The sequence below is a fragment of the Biomphalaria glabrata genome, chromosome 17 (assembly GCF_947242115.1).
Source record: "Biomphalaria glabrata chromosome 17, xgBioGlab47.1, whole genome shotgun sequence".
NCBI classification, from domain to species: Eukaryota; Metazoa; Mollusca; class Gastropoda; family Planorbidae; genus Biomphalaria; species Biomphalaria glabrata.
This window is the reverse complement of record NC_074727.1, coordinates 9806455-9826654: the sequence shown is the minus strand read 5'-3', so window position 1 is coordinate 9826654 and position 20200 is coordinate 9806455. Positions and strand designations below refer to the sequence as shown.

Below are 20200 nucleotides of genomic sequence, written 5' to 3'. Positions count from 1 at the left end.
CAAAGCTTATACCTCACTCTGTCTGTCCGGGTGGATTCTTTTACACTTTTCCCCCTCCGATTTCCCAATCTCGGATCAAGTTGAAATTTTGTGCAAATATTTATTGTTGAATATAACACTAGACTTTTTTCATAACTTTAAAAAAAGACAAGGTTACAAAGACAGTTTGTGTGGAAACACAAACTTAAAATCGGCCCCCGAAGTGGTCCACCCAGGCAGTCTTCAATATTTTCAGAAAGAACATCCAAATGAAATTATATCATAGACAAATGAGAGATAAGAATGGAGAAAGAAGATTGACAGATCTTGTGTAGTGCCCCAATGGTGCAGCAGATCAAAGGATAGGTGCAAGTGAATGCAAAGTTAGATGTGAACCTGGCCTAACTAGTTCCCCTTTCAGACCTTGTGGTCTATAGGGCAGATGATGTAAAGTTCATCTGTTTTTGTGGCCTACGGTTAACGAGGGTGTCATGTAGCCAGCACAACGACCAACCGCCTTTGCTTTTCCCCAACTAATGTCAGGTACCCATTAGAGCTGGGTAGACTCAGAGGCACCCAAGGATTCCGAAGTTGAGAATCCTAGTCTTCACCAGGATTCGAACCCGGGACCCTCGGTTCGGAAGCTAAGCGCTTTACCGAGCCTCTCCTGGTCTAACTAAAGTCTTATAAATAATGTAATTATTTTGATAAGGATCTATTTTTTATTTAAATCATTACAAAATCACAATAAAAATGTTCAAGAAAATGAAGTTTATAAGATTACTATTCGTTTTAAATTAGGTCTAACTTATAATGCATACTAATTAGCTTTTTCTCTTTAAAAAACTGCTTGCATAACTGATTTTAAAAATTAGATTTTTCATTTCAGGAAAAAAAAAAGTAGTCGTTGCATCAGAACTTTGAATGGTCTAAAATATTGTGATGTCGGATTTTCAATATCTTTTCTAGTTTACGAGATCTAAACGGGACGGACGGACAGACGGTCAGACATTTCACACAAAACTAAAAGCGTCTTTTCCCCTTTCGGGGGCCGCTAAAAATTAGTAGTGATTAATTAAATTTGCTCTATATGAGAAAGAGGAAATAACTCTTGCAATATTTAGTGATATGGCAGCAACTGAATAGTGGTCTTCCTTCACTTAATATAAGCTATGATTTATTAAGTGTTTTTTTTTTTTTAAACGGCTACAGCCTTAAAAAACATTTACAAAAAATTAGCCGCTATAAATGTCAGTTGTTCTAAATCAGGGGTTCTCAACCTGTTGGTCGCGACCCCCTTGGGGGTCGATTGAGGATTTGCCAGGGGTCGCCTAAGACCATCGAAATTATGGATTGTTATTGTCTACTCTTCTGTATGTGTGTTTGTGTTGGGGGGTGGGGTCGCGGCAGAGTGGGGGGTTGTAAAAAGGGGTCGCCGAGCTTAAAAGGTTGAGAACCGCTGTTTAAATGAAGAAATAGTCCCCTAATATAAGGCTAAATCAAAACATGTCGAGATCCAAATGTTCCTAACCTGGGACTACTCGATCAGGAAGGAAGTTACTATGGTTAGGATCCTTGTCGACACGATGTAGATATAGGTAATGTAGACTGTAGACCTATCAAAGATAGGTTACACACAGCTGCGTAGCAAGGTACCCGTTGGCCCTGGTTCAAAAATACTTTAAGACAAATTTAGTGTGTGACAAAAAAAAGTAATCTGAATGTATCAGTACATTTACCAAAACACATTCGAATGCAGGGATTTTTTTTTCTTTATAGGGTTTCAGGGTTCAATGTTGGCTTTACATTGTGGTGTATGGAGATTTTGGTGCTATCCTGAACTTTGTTGTACCCATCTTGGAAGATCCTTGTATTACATGAACATTGTTATAGGAAGTTGTATTCAAAACTGAAATGTTGGGACGTCAATATTATCACATAACATTCTATAAGGTGTTTATTTACTTTAAAAAATTACTATTTAAGTATTTAATTGGATTGAAATTATGAATTATTAGCTTCCTATCATGTTATATGTATTTGTATGTAACTTTTATTCACATTAGGCATTGGTCATGTCATTGTACTAATATCATTGAATTTAATTTATGATTTAATTTTAAATCATCATAAACATCGTTTATTAATTGTTGTACAACTGGTTGTGTATGATGTGTCTGTTAGGCTGAACTTGTGGACAAAATTTAAATATAATTTATTTTAAGCACACACACTCACACATTGCAATTAATATTACATTTTAATACCTAGACAACTTAATACTTATTAATTAAAAAATCAAATTTCTGACAGCAGTCACAAATAGTATCGTATGGCAAAAGTGGGCAGTCACAAATAGTATCGTATGGCAAAAGTGGGCAGTCACAAATAGTATCGAATGGCAAAAGTGGGCAGTCATAAATAGTATCGAATGGCAAAAGTGGGCAGTCACAAATAGTATCGAATGGCAAAAGTGGGCAGTCACAAATAGTATCGAATGGCAAAAATACTGAACAGTTGCAAGTAGTATCGATTCAGCATAAAATAAATATTTTTGACCCCACGTGAGAAAATAAGTGAATTTGTCAGGCTCGCAATTGAAGGGAATCGAACGGAACAGAATCCGAGACGAATTAGTCTTGCGGACCTATGCTCCACTAGGAGTCAAAACGATTAAATCGTCAAGCATAAGCTTGTTTTTTTGTAGATAAAAAATTAGGTTTATTTTTTTGACTCTAATTTTCATGCTGTTATTTACATGTCTACCCTTTTAAATCGCACGGAAACAGTGACAATAAGATAAATTCTATGTTAACGGTTATAGCAACAAAAGCATAGGACATACTGAACATGCACTTCTCTTCATTGAAAAATCATGCAGATATTTATTGCTCCAAATTTGCTAATTGAAAACACGTCACAGAGGAAGATCTTCCTTTCTACATATTTTATTTGGGAAAATGAACTTTAGCTACCTGGAACTTTTTTTGACAAACCTGATGTACATTGGTTACTTGGAGTTTTTATCGGCACTAAAATATTTTTTTTCCCATTCATTAAGAAATATAGATCTAGATATCTTGTCAATTCTCTGGGTGTGCGTCACCTTCTTACGAGTTATGACGCAGGGCCTTCCTTGAGTGTAATGTGTTTAAACGAACGGATAATGTTCGTGGACTTTTCTGACCTTGCCTTGAAACAATATCATTTTGTACTTGTCGTCTGCTACAAAGTACAAGAACGGAGAGTCGGTCGTATACGTCGTTGGCGTGGTAGAACCAGCCACAGGGGTATTTGTTGCTGGGGTATTCGATTCTGGGGTTTTCGTTGCTGGGGTATTCGATGCTGGGGTATTCGTTGCTGGAGTGGGTTCAGCATCGTTCATCCCGTAACCCGTGATAGCTGATGAAGCGGACATGACCACGAGTCCAGACTCATCCACTGTGATGCTATAGACTGTGATGGTTTTTCCCACCCACACTCCGACATCTGTCATCCTGAAGAATTGGGCGTTTCCGCGGTAAATACTGGAACAGTTCATGTAGTCCAAGTCGTCTTGGAGGTCAACGCTCACAGTGATGTTGAGCCTCGGGAGGGAGAGATCCACATAGCTTGTCGTCATGTTATCAAACAGGCTGCTCAAATCGAAGTCCTCTCTGGCTATCGTGTGCTCCAGCTTGGGCATGTCTGCGCTGGTAACAATGTAGAACGAAAATCTGGGGTTTTTCAAGGGGAACCTCACCACTTTTGCAAAGCCCAAGTCTTTGGTCTGAAAAAATCCCAACCTCCTCATGAAATAGGCGGGGACTACGATGTAGTTCTTTTCCACGGTGAAGTTTCCCTCGACGGTGTCCTCGGGTAAGAAAGGTGTTGACCAGGTGGTGTTCAGCATGAGGACATTGACGGAGGCCTGGTTAGTACTCAGTGTAATGTCCCGTTCTCTGATCAAATGTTCAAGCGTGTGGTTAGTGAGTTTATAGAGCCACTGGTCTATCCAGTGCTGCGTATCGACCCCCATAATAAAGTTCATTGAAGGCGCACTGAAGAAGCTAAGCATGCCATTCTGTGGAAGAACACAAACTATATGAACCGTATCAGCACAACAAGCAAATAATAACTTAGGATAACTATCGGAGGGGGGAGTGGGGAGAGAGAGGGAGAGAGATATGAAGCATAAAAGGAGATATAGAAGCAGAGAGAGGGGAGAGAGAGGGAGAGAGATATGAAAGATGGAAACAGGGAGAACGAAGTAGAGAGCGGGAGAGAAAGAATGTGTAGGAGAGAGAAAAAAAGATAGGCAGAGAGAGAGAGAGAGGAAAGATAGTGGAGACAGAGAGAAAAAGAGAGAGGGAGAGAAAGAATGGGTAGGAGGAGAGAGAAGAAGAGAGACAGAGAGAAGGAGAGAGTAAGTGAAGAGGGTGAGAGAGAAGAAAAGAGGTTCTGATATAATCTGTTACTTTGGATTGACCAATAAGACACTTATGTGAAGCATTTTACATTATTTCACATTTTTAAAACCACGAAACAAGCAGATTATTAGGATTATTCTTTGTTTTAGATATTATAGATTACAGCAGCCCAGAGAGCAAGTTCCGAGCTATCAAATTATAATATCGACTTACTATCGACACTTACAATAATTGCCACAGAAAAAAAGTAAAATTGACATTGCCCACATTAAGTCTTAACATAAATCTCACAGGTTAAACGTATTAAAAAAAAAAGTTTTATCAAGCTTTCTTCATTCTGCCAGGCTTCAGATGTTTAATTAGTTTGTGACCCAGGATAGGAAATAACTAAACTTAATGTATCTCACTTAAGGAACTATTACCCCACCAGGGCCAATAAAAAGATGATTCGTGTTGTATTAATTGGTATTTAAGTAAAAAAAACAATATTGTTATCGTATATTTACTTATATGAATTTGAATTTCACCGCTGCAGAATTTTCTTCGGGCTATTTTTACACTACATTTGATGCACATTAAATTGTCAACGCAAGGGAGACAAGCTGCAGATTAAATAAACTGGATTAACGACCTTTCTTATGTTAACATAGAATGATAGAATCGAAACAAGAGAGAGAGAGAGAGAGAGAGAGAGAGATAGAGAGAGAGAGAGAGAGAGAGAGAGAGAAGGGGAAAAGGAGCCAGATGCGAGTCTTTCTTACTAGAAACATTGGGTACATATAGAAGCTGGGGTTGGTCCACATTCTATTGAAAACAGACAGGCAACTGCTGGAGTTGAGCTCTTGAAGAAAGTCATGGTAGATCTCATGTGGATCAGTGATAGTCTCTACCTATGGATGCAAAAAGAAATACGTAATATTTGCCACTTCGTTACGCTTCAGGCCATACCAATCTCCTGGGAGTGATGGTATCCCAGTGGAAGTAGTGAAAGTCAACGAATCACTCCTGCTCCCTGAACTCTATATTCTCCTCTGCCGCTGTTGGGAAACAGGTCATGTCCCACAGGACATGCGTGACGCAACTATAGTCACAATATACAAGAACAAAGGGGATCGGAGTGATTGCAACAACTATAGGGGTATCTCTCTCCTCAGTATAGTGGGCAAAATCTTTGCTAGAGTGGCACTATCCAGGCTGCAAGTGATAGCTTCTAGAGTCTACCCAGAGTCTCAGTGTGGATTCAGGAGTGGTAGGTCCACTATAGACATGATATCTTCTCTACGACTACTGCAGGAGAAATTTAGAGAGAGAGACAGACCCCTTTACATTGTTTTTGTCGATCTGACTAAAGCTTTTGACATGGTCAGCAGAAGTGGCCTTTTCAAACTCCTGAGGAAAATAGGTTGCCCTCCCAAACTACTGAAGTTAATTGAGTGTTTTCACGAGGAAACTAAATGTACTGTCAAATTCAATGGAGCCCAATCAGCACCTTTTGAGGTTTGCAGTGGTGTCAAGCAGGGATGTGTGCTCGCACCTACTCTGTTTGGCATATTCTTCTCCTGTCTACTGCATTATGCGTACAGCGACATAAACGAAGGTGTGTTTCTCCATACAAGATCCTCTGGAAAACTATTTAATGTATCAAGGCTGCGGGCAAAAACCAAGGTTAGGAAGCTACTCGTCAGGGAACTCCTGTATGCCGATGATGCAGCTATTGTGGCTGATTCTGATATTCAGCTACAGTCCATGGTTGACAAACTATCTGCTGCTTGCCAGAAGTTCGGCTTAAACATCAGTCAAAGCAAGACTAAGATACTTGTCCAAAACACAAACACAGCGCCTCAAGTAAGCATTAATGGCCAACCACTAGAAATTGTTGATCACTTTTGTTACCTTGGCTCCATCATATCCAACAACACTCTACTGGATAAAGACATAAACAACAGGATAGCCAAGGCAATGGCCACCATGTCACGGTTGCAGAAAAGAGTCTGGGACAACATATTGCTGACTAGCAGGACTAAAGCCCTAGTCTACCGGACCTGTGTGTTGAGCACCTTGCTGTACGGAAGTGAAACATGGTCAACCTACTCATGGCAGGAAAAAAAGCTGAATGTCTACCACCTCCGATGCCTAAGGCGGATCTTTAAAATAAGGTGGCAAGATAAGATAACAAATGAGGAAGTGCTACACAGAGCAGGATGCCAGGACATCCGCTCTGTTATCAGCAGCAGACGCCTTGGCTGGCTTGGCCACGTTCGTAGAATGCCAGTAGGTCGACTTCCACAGGACATCCTGTATGGCAATCTAATTGAAGGCAGGAGAGCCGCTGGTCGCCCACTTTTACGTTATACGGATGTATGCAAACGCGACATGAAGCTCTTCAAAATCGACACTGGCAACTGGGAAGAGGTGGCACTGGACAGATCCACATGGAGAGAGAGCATAAAGGAAGGGTCACAGATTGCAGATGTCATACACAACAGAAGCAGAAAGAAGGGTGAAAATGCAATGGCGCCTGGTGATTTTATATGCCCAACCTGTGATCGCAGCTGTGTATCAAGGATTGGCCTCTTTAGTCACACAAGAAGTTGCAAAGGGAAAAGATCGTCTCGCGAGACGTAAAATGCCACAGATAACATACCAAGTAAAATAAATGTAAAATGTCTCTATAAGAATATCAATTCCTCTTTTGTGGATCTGATAGTGATCTATATTCTCTCATTTTTTTTTATTTCTAGTAATCAGCGGCGTAGCTAAGGATTAGTGGGCCAGGGGGAGGGGCGTGTCATTTTGACATTCGACATCATGGCATGAGATAACGGCTTCATAGTAATTTAATATAACACTCAGGAAGACACAAAGATAAAGGCACATTCCTCGTTCCATAGGCTAGGACAAATTTGTACAAATGCTCCTTCTTCCCTAGTGCTATTAGAGCATGGAATGAGTTGCCTGAGCTAGCCAGGAAAACCAGTGACTTGGCACAATTTAGGTCATTGGTTAATATGCATGACTAAATGCATGACGCGTAGGACGTAATCATCTTCTTTTTTTTTGAAGTAACGTCTGTATTATATAAGATAAGTCCTACTTAGCACTAGAACAGACCACCGACACACTTCCCAGTGTCGCTCCAGGTCCTCCAACAGTTCACTGGTATAACGCAGGACGGCACTTAGCCCCAGACAGTTCAGACTTCCATAACCTGCATATCCCTTCATTCGTCCTTCCTGTAGAATCAACCTGTCCTCTACTATCTGTGTTGAACGGGAGTGGAGTTACAACAATATTCTGAATTTATTTGAATATTTATGGTGCCATACATGAGGAAACCTGATGGAGGATTCGCACCAACCAAGAAATATACCAGATATATAAAGACCCCCTCCATTGTGACGGAAATAAAAAGAAACATATGACGTTGTTCAGGTCTTCTCGAAAGAATACCAGAGAACAGATTAGCAAAGATTCATCACCGGCGAAAACCAAAAGGCAGGCGCCTTAAACTCCAAAGGCAGACCAAGAGTACGGTTGCTTGATGACTCTTGAAAATCTGAAAGAGTTTCCTACTAAAAATTAAAATTGTATTCTTCGTTAGTAGTCTCCATACTCCTATATGATTGTCAAAGTTGGACACTGAACGCTGAGGTGGAAAAAAAAACTCAAGTCTTTGAGTAAATCCTACAAAAAAATGCTGGGTATCAGATACAAGGAAAAGACAAAACTGTGGCTTGGCAAAAAGGAGGAACTCCTTAATACTGTGAAGAGACGAAAGCTGAGCTGGTTCGGTCCTATTGTAAGACATGACTCACTGTCAAAAGTCATCTTTCATGGTTTAATTGAAGGACCAGAAACAAAAGCTGGCTAGACAACGTAAAAAAAAAATGGACCGACCTCTCTTCTGATATTCTGCTAAGAGCAGATGCTGACCCAGAAAAATGGAGGGCTTTGGTTACGCGAACTGTCACAGCACACCTACGACGATGGTCAAGGTACAGATGAGATGAGATATTTTGAAAAATGATAATGGTCAAACCAAATTTTTCACTTCGGCAGATTAGTTAGTTATTTCTCTCTCTAAGATACACATTAACTAGGAAAATCGTTAGGGCCTTTTTCGAGATCCGTGTATATACACTCAATTTCCACCCATAGAGTTTGCAAACTAATAGGTGGAATTGTAAAAAGGCGTATATACAGATTGCCAGAATAAGAAAACAAGGCGTGTGCAGAGATTGCCAGAATAAGAAAAAAAAATACAAAAACAAAAATCTAAAGGGGAAGAACTCCGTCCTTAAAACTTAATCTATCAATAATGTAAGGCTATTTCCCTTATATCAAACAAAATAATTAATTACCGATAGTTAATTGACTAACTGAGTATTTTTGTTACAATAAATATTAAGTATCAACTCGATCGTATGATGCGTGATGGAGAAATAGCGTTAACAATTATTTAATTAAGAAAACTAAACCTAACCAATTGAGCCATATCTGTCAATACTGAAGTATTAGTGTTCCTTGTTCCTACCGATCATGCCAACAGATTACCAGTGATTAATTTTCTAATTGGTTACTTTTTTTTTTTATTGATTTATGTCTTGTATCTGTCAATGATTAATTGTTCAAAGTTTCAACTTGATCCAACAGTGCATGTGCGAGAAATAACGTGTACACAGTTTTTACCAGACAAACTTTGTAATAATGTCGTTTGTCAAAAGAGAATTAGAAGCGAATACCTCGTAGCGATTTAAAAGATTCCGAAATTGACAGCCGGAGAGAACTCGTACAAAGCTATCGGCAGTGGCTGCAGGAAGAGAGGGAGTTGCATACAATGGCACCAAATACCAACCTCTAATGCGTGACCCAGTCTCTGCCGTGTGTCACCGACTGAAGCGTAGTGAAGAAAGGAGATTGTTATGTGGCTACTCAGAGGGGATAGGCTGTAATACCAATTATCCTTTTGAACCCAGGACTGGATCTGCTTCTTGGAGAATCTAGTAACTGCCCTTGCCAGCTCTTCAACGTCCGACTGCCCATAACAACCGCAGAGGCAGCAGAAGACGGCTACTGCAGCAATACACCTTAGACTGAGCATCGCTGGGACCTTCCTATAAGATTGAGATAATTATTTATGAATGTCCGGAAATGGGTTTAAAGAATGATAAAGAAATAGTTATATTTACAAAGCTTATATTAAGTCACTCTGTCTGTCTATCTGTCTGTCTCGAAACAGTTTGTATACGTTTTTTTCTCCCACATCCATTCTCGGATCAAGTTGAAACTTTGCACAATATTCAATGGCATAGACAAGACATGAATCAATAAAAAAAATAAACCAATAAGTCGATTGATTAATAGTAATTAATTATTTTGTTTGATGCCAAGAACGGAAATTTAATCCTTCAATATTCACAGATATGGCGAAATATGTAGGGTTTTGTCCCATTCGATAACCGAACACATTATTTCTCCTACACCCATTTCTAGCATAAATAATTATTTATTGTACCTAAAAATATGAATCAATTCAAAATTCGACCACTATTGGTAATTATTAATTTTTTCCTATCGAATTAGAGAAATAGCTTCTACATCATTGAGAGATATAGTTGTAAGTGCGGAGCTCCACCAGGGCAAGAGTTAAGTAATAAGATTTTTTTTTAAAATGTAGATCTATAATCGATTGAATTAAACAGCTTTCTGCCTTTAAAAATGAGTTTTAAATTGTTTGTTAGACTTATACTATTAACTTCAATGCACAGGATGTCAATACAACAGAGCTATTCAATACAATTTTCTCTTAAAGAATGAATACATTTGCATTTGAGGTGTCTTTATCCTGATCTTAAAACAAGTAAAATATATTACATAATTGTTTCGTAAAAGCGAATGTTTTTCTTTTTAATAATTAATGAATGATGGATTATTACAATTGAGATCAGTCTATTGAACGTACAGCTGAAAAACAAAAGCTACAAAGTGAAAATATTAGTAATTTATTGAAACAATGTATTCTACGAAATATTTAGTTAAAAAAGTACTCACACCAAAAAACGACTTAAAAGGTCACTTGATGAAGCTGTTAATTGTTGTTTCCAACGTGAGTGCAGAAAAAAAAGAAAAGTAAAATCCATTTTAATTAAACCGTTATTGGCTTTATGCCATAAGTAACTAATTGATTTTCAATACTGATATACAGACTGACATTTACTGTGAATAATGAAAGATTATAACTATGGAAAGAATACAAAAAAAGTATAACATTTAAAAGATTTGAATTGAACACCGATAACCATTATTAGCACAAACAAATGAAAATTCAATTTGAATACTAATGTCCATCTCAACATTACTACTACCATAATGATAACAAAATAGATGCAAACACAAACAACATTCACACAAGAACATACTCACACACACTAACTCACACACTCACTCACTCACTCAATCACTAGAACTCTATGCACCCCTACTAGGACTCAATCTGGTTCTAGTAGGGCATAATGGCTAAATGTGATTGTCTAGAATTTAATGCGGTTGTAGTAGGGCTTAATGTTGGTTGATATGAACAAACAAATGAAAATCCCTCTTTACCCAGAACTAATAGAGTGTAGAATAAATGAGAACTGGACCAAATCACATCCCAATTGCAAGAAAAAGGACGCCTATTATAAACTATCTCGACATGACCAACACAATTTTTCGACTCAGAACCAGATACAACAGAACGAGACAACATATGTTCCGGAAGCTTAAAGTCGGGACGAGCAAAACCTGCCCTTGTGGAGCATCACTAGAGAATGCTGACTATGTCCTTCAAAACTGCATATATATCAAGGGGCCCGAATAAGACTCTGGCCTCAAAACCTTCCTATAGAACAAAAACTATTCGGAAAACTGCCTGATCTGGAAACCACTGCGCAGTTCATCTCAGATATAGAATTACTGATCTGAACCCTCTGACATGTAAAACGTGAACGAAGAAGAAGAAGTTGGTTTATTTTAAATCTACATGGATTTATTAGAAGTCTGTGGATTTATTAGGAATAAATGTGGCTTTAGTAGTAATTTGGTTTTACTAGGACTCAATGATGTGGTTTTACTTGAACCCAACATGGATTGACTTGTTGTGTCTATGTTACTGTGTTTCTCGTGAGGGTTAGTTGAAAAGGCAAGTCGGTGACCTAGAAATGTACAGAATCAAATTTCGCTTTTAAATTTGTTAATTGGGAAGGCGTTTTTAAACTGTCATTTATTTGGTCCAATTAGGATTCATTGTATAATGTATGCGCGGGATGAAGTAGGTACCGACTTTTTCTTTTAGTAAGACAAGTAGTAAGAAAACGCATTTCTCTTGCTGTAGTTGCATACTTATTTTATGAGCGAATCACCATGGCCAGCGCTTTCCTCTAAGCCTAGAATAACAAGACCATGACAATCTGGACAATTCCGGCCTTTTACTAGTGACCCCACCCAAAACACAAGAAATACATTAAAAATACTAAAAAAAAAAACAACAAAAAAAAAAACGTATACGAAGTGTAATTGTATCAATTAGTTTGGATTGAGGCGCGGTGGCTGAGCGGTAAAGTGCTTGACTTCCGAACCACGGTGCGGTTTTGAATCCAGGTGAAATATGGGATTTTGTATTTCGTGATCTTCGTGTACTTCTGAGTCCATCCAGCTCTAATGGGTACCTCTGAGTCCTCCCAGCTCTAATGGGTACCTCTGAGTCCATCCAGCTCTAATGGGTACTTCTGAGTCCATCCAGCTCTAATGGGTACCTCTGAGTCCTCCCAGCTCTAATGGGTACCTCTGAGTCCTCCCAGCTCTAATGGGTACCTCTGAGTCCTCCCAGCTCTAATGGGTACCTCTGAGTCCTCCCAGCTCTAATGGGTACCTCTGAGTCCATCCAGCTCTAATGGGTACTTCTGAGTCCATCCAGCTCTAATGGGTACCTCTGAGTCCTCCCAGCTCTAATGGGTACCTCTGAGTCCTCCCAGCTCTAATGGGTACCTCTGAGTCCTCCCAGCTCTAATGGGTACCTCTGAGTCCTCCCAGTTCTAATGGGTACCTCTGAGTCCTCCCAGTTCTAATGGGTATCTCTGAGTCCTCCCAGTTCTAATGGGTACCTCTGAGTCCTCCCAGCTCTAATGGGTACCTCTGAGTCCTCCCAGTTCTAATGGGTACCTCTGAGTCCTCCCAGCTCTAATGGGTACCTCTGAGTCCTCCCAGCTCTAATGGGTACCTCAAAGTCCTCCCAGCTCTAATGGGTACCTCTGAGTCCTCCCAACTCTAATGGGTACCTCTGAGTCCTCCCAACTCTAATGGGTACCTCTGAGTCCTCCCAACTCTAATGGGTACCTCTGAGTCCTCCCAGTTCTAATGGGTACCTCTGAGTCCTCCCAACTCTAATGGGTACCTTTGAGTCCTCCCAGTTCTAATGGGTACCTCTGAGTCCTCCCAGCTCTAATGGGTACCTCTGAGTCCTCCCAGCTCTAATGGGTACCTCAGAGTCCTCCCAGCTCTAATGGGTACCTCTAAGTCCTCCCAACTCTAATGGGTACCTCTGAGTCCTCCCAACTCTAATGGGTACCTCTGAGTCCTCCCAACTCTAATGGGTACCTCTGAGTCCTCCCAGCTCTAATGGGTACCTCTGAGTCCTCCCAGCTCTAATGGGTACCTCTGAGTCCTCCCAGCTCTAATGGGTACCTCTGAGTCCTCCCAGCTCTAATGGGTACCTCTGAGTCCTCCCAGCTCTAATGGGTACCTCTGAGTCCTCCCAGTTCTAATGGGTACCTCTGAGTCCTCCCAGCTCTAATGGGTACCTCTGAGTCCTCCCAGCTCTAATGGGTACCTCTGAGTCCACCCAGCTCTAATGGGCACCTGACCTGAGTTGGGGAAAAGTAAAGGCGGTTGGTCGTTGTGCTGGCCATGACAACCTCGTTAACCGTAGGCCACAGAAACAGATGACCTTTACATCATCTGGCCTATAGACCATAAGGTATGAAAAGGGAGCTTTTTTTAAAGCCATGAAATTAAGTTTGTAATAGATCTAGACACGGTCGTAGTCGGGGTGGGGTGTTCTGTGCTCAATCCCCCCCCTCCCGAAATGGATTTAATTTTGTTTATTGTACAGGTAGATGAGATTTTAATTTTAAACCATCACTTGACCCATCAAGGGAGGTTTTGAGTTTATCTTCTCTTATCTTATATAATACAGGGGGTTTTGAAGTTAAAATCCCACTCTTCTATAAAACAAACAAAATAAATAAATAATGCAAATAACAGTCACCAAATTCCATGAGCGTAGTCAAAGGGGGCGGTGGAGTTTGAGTTTAAAACACCCCTTCAGAATTTTTAGACGTCAAAAGACACCTCTTCAATATAAGACTAATTAATGCAAAAAAAAACAACAAAAAACAACAACATCAGTCTCCAGATTCTAAGAGCGTAGCCAAGAAGGGTTGAGAGTATTTCGGGAGCATCTACCACAAGGAAAAAAAAACGAACAGTGGTATCCTGGGCGTGGTGGCCGAGTGGGGGGCGATCGACCCTACCGCCCCCCCCCTCCTTCCCGGATCCGCCAGTGCATCTACCACAAGGAATAAAAATGAACAGTGGTATACTAGGCGTGACGGCTTGGCTTACAAACCGAAATGTCCCTCGGGCTTAAAACTCGATGAAGACTGGGATTTTGAATTTCATGGGTACCTGACATTAACTGTGCAAAAGTAAGTGTGATTGGTCGTTGTGCTGACGATATGACGCCCTGGTTAACCGTCGGTCAAAGAAACAGATGACATTACCTGGCCTAGATCGAAAGGTCCGAAAGGGTACTTCAGTGTACTTACTTAGAGCTCTATACTGAAATTAATAAACAGTTAAACATGCACACAGCATATACGTAGCATTCATAATAAGAACGTTACAATTACGTAATGGTTCTCATTCTTTTTCATTTTCACTGACGCTACCCTGTACCCTATCAGGGAGTCTCTATAATGCCGCCACTTCCTAACTGTTTTAAATCATATAACAAGTACTTGCAATCAAGTTCAAGTATTAGTATAAAAAAATAAAAAAAAAAAAGGAAAAAAAAAAGTAATTTTATTTGATCTCATTTACAAACTTTTCTCTGGCAAAATGTCAAATAACGCATACGTGTGTCTCAGTCAGAGCAATGGCTAATTAACATTCGCGCATTCCTTGTCATTACTTGACTTGACACAATGTCACACAGTTTTGCTCCACTAGTTTCAGAGTTGTTCAATTTTAACCATAATCCGAAAAGAACGCTTGAACTTTCACCTTCCAATCCCATCGATCCCTCCATCCAATTATCAACACACAATAATTATCAAGAATTAAAATGACATTTCGAATTACATATCTCAGGACAACTTTTTTTATTATCGTTTTTCATTTTAATAGGCATTGGACTCGTAGGCCAACGTCGTGGTTCTTTTTTTTTTAATAACAGAAAGTTTCTTTAATTGAAAAGCTAAAAACAAAACCAATCCTAGATGCCAACTATAATACGATAACTGATTGAAAGATTAAAATGATTCCCTTTATTCTATATAAAAAAAATGTAGTTTAATGTTGTTTCTTTAATTGTAGATGATTAGTCATTTTTGTTTTAATTTAATCCTTTCATTTGTCTTTTTTCCATACCCAACAAAAGTTTATCTTAACACACACAGAAATAAAAAAAAATGCGGGTTAGCGATAGTTGTATAATTCTTCTTTGGTCTGATCTACGGTCATCACTGATAAAGTAAGGTCTACAGTACCAAAGAGAAGTTCCATCAAGTTCCTGAGCTCCACTATAACAACTATTAAAATATTTTTATAAGTAATAAAATTCATTTTGGACATTGTGGTCTGCAATAGTACGTAAGATCTCAACTACTCAATAAGCTAGAAACTAAACGTACTATTCAGTGGCTTTTGTTTCTTTGAATAGCAAAGTTGCAAAGTTTACGTTTCACCGACATACAGGGCTAGCCATTTTAGATTACTTCTAGATAATTCAACACATTTTTTTCACATCAATTTTTGTTTTTTAAATTTTGGTAATAGACAAAATACTATTACTTCTACTATTGTTGGTTCAATTCTATGGCACTGCTCTACCGCACAATATATTAACGTCTGCAGTTGGACATAAAATTAGCGTTGCTAAGAGTTGCTTCCCTTGTGCTCCCAACCTTCCCCCCCCCCCCTTCTCGCGCTGTTTAGTTAATTAAGATCCTCAATAATAGTTCACCTTTACGAGTTGGGGGGGGGAACCCCCTCCCTCCCCCCCCTTCCAGATACTCAAATGTTCAGAGATTACTTCAAGTGGCTTACTAAAAAAATGTGTGCTTTAATAAGAACAATATACATTGTGTGTAATCTTTATGCACATTTTTAAAATCAAGATTTATTAAGGCAGTTTGTATTATTAAATAGTTGTACATGCAGACTACACAGCATCAATATCATTATATTCTTAAAATAAATTTACTCTGACCATATTCAGGCAAGCAGCAATGGCTTAAATTTACATTATGTATATGGGAAAAAATAATATTACGATTATTGATAACTTATAACAAGGGCGTAGCTAGGAATTTACCATCATATGGGGGCTCTGGGCGCTTAACCTCTTTGGGGGCCCTTGCATTTTGCGTAATATTTAATATTTAATGTAAAAAAACACTCATTTGGGGGTCCCCCCCCAGGGGATTTTCAGATTCCCCCCCTCCCCCCTACTTACGCCATTGACTTTTAGTCTACAGTTTTAGATAAGAAGGCCTGAAGATTTTCTGTCTTCGTGTAATTCAAAGGTAGATCAAAAAATCTACAATACTAGGTCATTAGTGACCACATTCATCCGTCGGAAATTAAGTTCACATTTGTCTGTCGTACATGATTTGTTAGGGTTCGCTTTGGTATTTCTTTGAAAAGGGTTTATTCTATGTACAGATCTAGATCACCCAGTGTTTATTTATTTGCATTATTGTAATAACTTTAACGCTAAGTACTAATTTAATTATTTAGTACTAGATCTAACTACGTACTGCTGACAACGTTTCTGTGTACAAGGCATTTATTTTTAGTATATTTAATTATGTGTAGGCTTTTTAAATAAATAGACCAAAATCATTGTTTTATACAATTAAATTGTTTATAATGAGCATTACTTATATTATTCTCCACAGATCAACACCTTGAAATAACATACAATGGAAAACAAAACATCGTTCAACGTTACTCTCTGTTTTATGTTAGAGCTAGATCTATCAGAAAAAAGTCGAACCATATCGTCAAATCGCTTCTTACTTTTGGCTATCAGCGTGGTCTCGAGCGTCATCGACCTCTTCATTATCATCTCTAATGCGACTCTTTTTGTGGCCCTGATCAAGTCCAGCAAAGAAAGCGAGAGTAATGTCATCATGACCAGCTCCAAAATCAGCAAGAGGTCAAGGCTCCTAATGGCATCCGTCTCTATGTGCTATACAGTCATCGGCGCCTTCCTCGTCCCGTGCGCCGTCACTCAAATGATTCACAACGGTGTGTGGGTGTTGGGGCCGCAGATGTGCACCGCCAAGAACGTGCTGGAGGCTGTCATATCAGCTAGCACTTTTTATCACGTGATCTTCATGGCCCTGGACATGTACCTGGCCATATGCAAGCCTCTCGCTTATCGTATGCTTACCTCCAGATCAAGCCACTTAATGATTTGGTCAAGCTGGATCTTGCCTCTAGCCATTTTTGTCATCCCGATGCTATTTGGCTGGCACCAGTTGGGAAAGGAGCTCGTGATCATGTGTCAGACTGTCTACGGCATTTGCAGCACTGTCTTCAATGACTATGTGCTTCTCTTCATCGCTTTCTTCTTATCGATCCTTCCTTTTGCTGCCCTCATCACTATGTATGCACTGATCCTGAGAGCCATTGCTGAATTCCACGAAAGACTTCCTAGGGACAAGTCTAGAAGAATAAAAAAGAACATGCGACTTAAAAGTGGTGCACGACAATCATCGCCAAGCTTTGACTCAGAGGTAACTGAGGGCATCACAGATGTTTCAGAAGTGGAAGTCAGTTCTGAGGAGAAACCTGAAGCATCTCTAACGAACGAGAACGTCGTGAATGAGAATCGTTCCGCTACTTTAAAATCTGACAAAAAACTTCACCTGAACCCCGTTTCCGATTTAAATGGAGACAGTAAAATGCCTGAAAGAATACAGCAGAGGGAATCCAGTAAAGTGTCCAGCTTTGGCAACTTCAGAAAAAGCTGCAGAAATGCAAAGGCTTTCCGTTACATCCTGAGCATTCTAAGCTGGTATGCGGTTTTATGTATAATATTTATCATCTCTAAAATTATCTCCGTATTTCGCCCAGACCTGATGCCTAAATGGCTAGGAACGGCCTTGTGGTGGCTTGGGTATCTTAGCTCCGCAGTTAATCCATTTCTCTTGTGCAGTAACAACAGTATAAGACATTGTGTTCAACTTTTGTTTGGTGTAAACATTTTTGGGAATTTGAACAAAAAATAAGAAAAAGTGTTAGAGCAGAATTTATTATCAAAGGAGTAAAAAAACAAACTCCGAGTATCCTTTTTGAAGTTAATTTCCTTTATAAGCACTCAATTATTTGTGATAGGCTATCAGCACGTATAGCTGAGTGACGGAACTGGAATTGCTAGAGACACAAAATATTTATTGATAATGAAATAGAAAAATCTTAAAAAGTGAAATAAAAATAAACAAGAAACTGAAGCTACACCATTTTCAAAAAGACAATTCACTTACCTAAATATATTTATTTATTTATTTATGTTACTCGTAGTGGCAAAGACAATGATAAAATATAACATGTCAGAAATTTGGGAATGATAAAATAAATAACTTGATTGGCAAAACGTGAAGTGTCTGTGTTGTTCACATGTTAGAAATAACTTTATTTTGTCTAAAACAACAATCAAAGTCTAAGTCTTTTCAAGAAACTAAACATCTGCAATGACATCTTAGTTCCATTATTTCGTTTCTAAATGATGCATAGAAAGCCCAAAGTGTTTAACATTAACAATACTGTTTAGTAGATTTATAGATTCAATAAAACAAATACCTACTTATCTAATCTCGAGATCTGCAGTCAGCGTCCAAGATTCGCAAGCACTTAAGAATGTGGCCGTGACCAGGGAGCGCATCAGTCTGATTTTGGTGTCGAGGGCTATGCCTTTGTCTTTCCAGGTTTGAGTTTTGCAAGTGCTGCTGTGTACTGTGCGATTCTGCCCAGTAGTTCAAGTTTGGTTCCAGGGCTTGGGCCATTCTCCTGACTGTCAGATCTTGTTGTAAGTCTAAACTATAATTTATTCCAATAACAATATTGGCCTGATCATTTTTCTAGGATAACATTTATCGAATTGGTCACTCCTGCCTTCTCTTGTATACGTTTATTAAAGTTTATATTTGCAGATTAGGGTTATCGTTATAGAAGGCCTGAACACTGACCTGCAACTTTGCAACATCACAACATGTGGGCAGTTTAGGCCACTAATTGTTACCACGTCACAGGTCTGTACGACGTGGCAACGAGCAGTTGGTCTAAACTTTCTTTTTGAATCATTTCTACAGACAGTGTCGTTAGATAAGAGACTGAATTTAATGTCGTAATAAATTCGTTTGCGGCTATAGCTCCAACAATGTCTTTATTTCAGGCTTAGACCTGTGACGTGGCAACGAGCTATTAGTCTCCACTGCCCACAGGTTGCGACGTTGCAGGTCAGTGTTCATGCCTTAGATGATTAGTCTCGGTCCAACACTATAGCAGCTTAATTCACCGAAATTTTTCTAAATTAGTCAAAGGATCACATAAGTATACCTACTTTATGACTACAATCTTGAAGCAATCATAAGAGTTAGTTCGAGATTGTTTTTGATGATAGTTGCAGATGTATCATCACGCCCGGAAGTTTATTGGAGACTGACAATAAAAAGATGGACTACCTTGCTCTGGGCCACCTGTGCCCACCTCTGTAAAAGTATCGTTCTTCCTCCAAACAAATGTAGCGATCACAGTTTGAGAACCACTGACACATTTCGAAAGTAATAAATCTATTCATATAGATGTAAGATGTTCTCATCTTTCCTGGTAGTTGAAATGTTTACTATGTTCAAAACATTGATTATCATTTTCCCGCCCTTTTAAAACATAGATCACACTTACTAAGTCTCTGTTCTTATACTTTCATGGCCAGATAAAGTTGCCTCGCCAAGCCTTACTATACTTTTAGACATTGTAAACAAGTGAACATAAGAAAAAGTCTCAGAATAAAAAAATAAAAAGTGGGACGGCTAAAGATGTCCGTATCTGCATCTAGGTACACAAGGATGTTGACAGAACCTAGTGCTGTTTGCAGTAGTAAATAGAAACGAAACAATAAACACATCGTATGGTTGTACTTAGTAAACAAATAAAAGTTTAATCATTTGTGTAATTAGTTTTCAAGATGCCGTGAACGAATTTTATCAGACAGGCAAGACGTGAGGACAGTTGGAGAGGCTCACGTAGAACCGAGACACATGTAGGAGGCCGTCTGGTAGCCTATGAAACAGAGATGAGAGTTATGAGATAAGTATATAGATCAGTAAACAGGTACGGTCAGACCTATTTTGTTTAGACACTAAAAAAAATCAGGACACTTTTTTTTTATTGAAAAATGTCGGAGAGCCAACATGGCAGAATGAGCCTAGTTTACTGAAAGTGACAACCAAAATCTGATTGGAAGTAAAGTTCACTAATATTTTTTT

General features: G+C 39.1%; 2 protein-coding genes across 2 annotated transcripts; one reads left to right on the top strand and one right to left on the bottom strand.

The window, feature by feature from the left end:
* Window positions 1-2844: 2844 nt before the first annotated feature.
* Window positions 2845-10518, bottom strand: LOC106063657 (alpha-1-antiproteinase-like). Its single transcript, XM_056016382.1, has 4 exons — window positions 10440-10518; window positions 9244-9502; window positions 5150-5278; window positions 2845-4042 (listed from the first exon to the last, which is right to left on the bottom strand). Exons 2-4 carry the CDS (start codon window positions 9487-9489, stop codon window positions 3131-3133), a joined length of 1287 nt encoding a protein of 428 aa, XP_055872357.1. The 5' UTR covers window positions 9490-9502; window positions 10440-10518; the 3' UTR covers window positions 2845-3130.
* Window positions 10519-16630: 6112 nt separating this feature from the next.
* LOC106071741 (opsin-1-like) lies at window positions 16631-19429 on the top strand. Its single transcript, XM_013231903.2, has 2 exons — window positions 16631-17730; window positions 19336-19429. Exons 1-2 carry the CDS (start codon window positions 16631-16633, stop codon window positions 19427-19429), a joined length of 1194 nt encoding a protein of 397 aa, XP_013087357.2.
* Window positions 19430-20200: the final 771 nt, after the last annotated feature.

Bases quoted from the DNA above. Each gene is read 5' to 3' on its own strand.
- LOC106071741 (XM_013231903.2), top strand. From the start codon at position 16,631: ATGGAAAACAAAACATCGTTCAACGTTACTCTCTGTTTTATGTTAGAG. The intron at 17,731-19,335 runs GTATGCGGTTTT...TTTTGATGATAG, and splicing joins ATCCTGAGCATTCTAAGCTG to TTGCAGATGTATCATCACGC.
- LOC106063657 (XM_056016382.1), bottom strand. From the start codon at position 9,489: ATGCTCAGTCTAAGGTGTATTGCTGCAGTAGCCGTCTTCTGCTGCCTC. The intron at 5,279-9,243 runs GTTGGTATTTGG...TTGCATCCATAG, and splicing joins GACTGGGTCACGCATTAGAG to GTAGAGACTATCACTGATCC. The intron at 4,043-5,149 runs GTAAGAAAGACT...GTTCTTCCACAG, and splicing joins ATATGTACCCAATGTTTCTA to AATGGCATGCTTAGCTTCTT.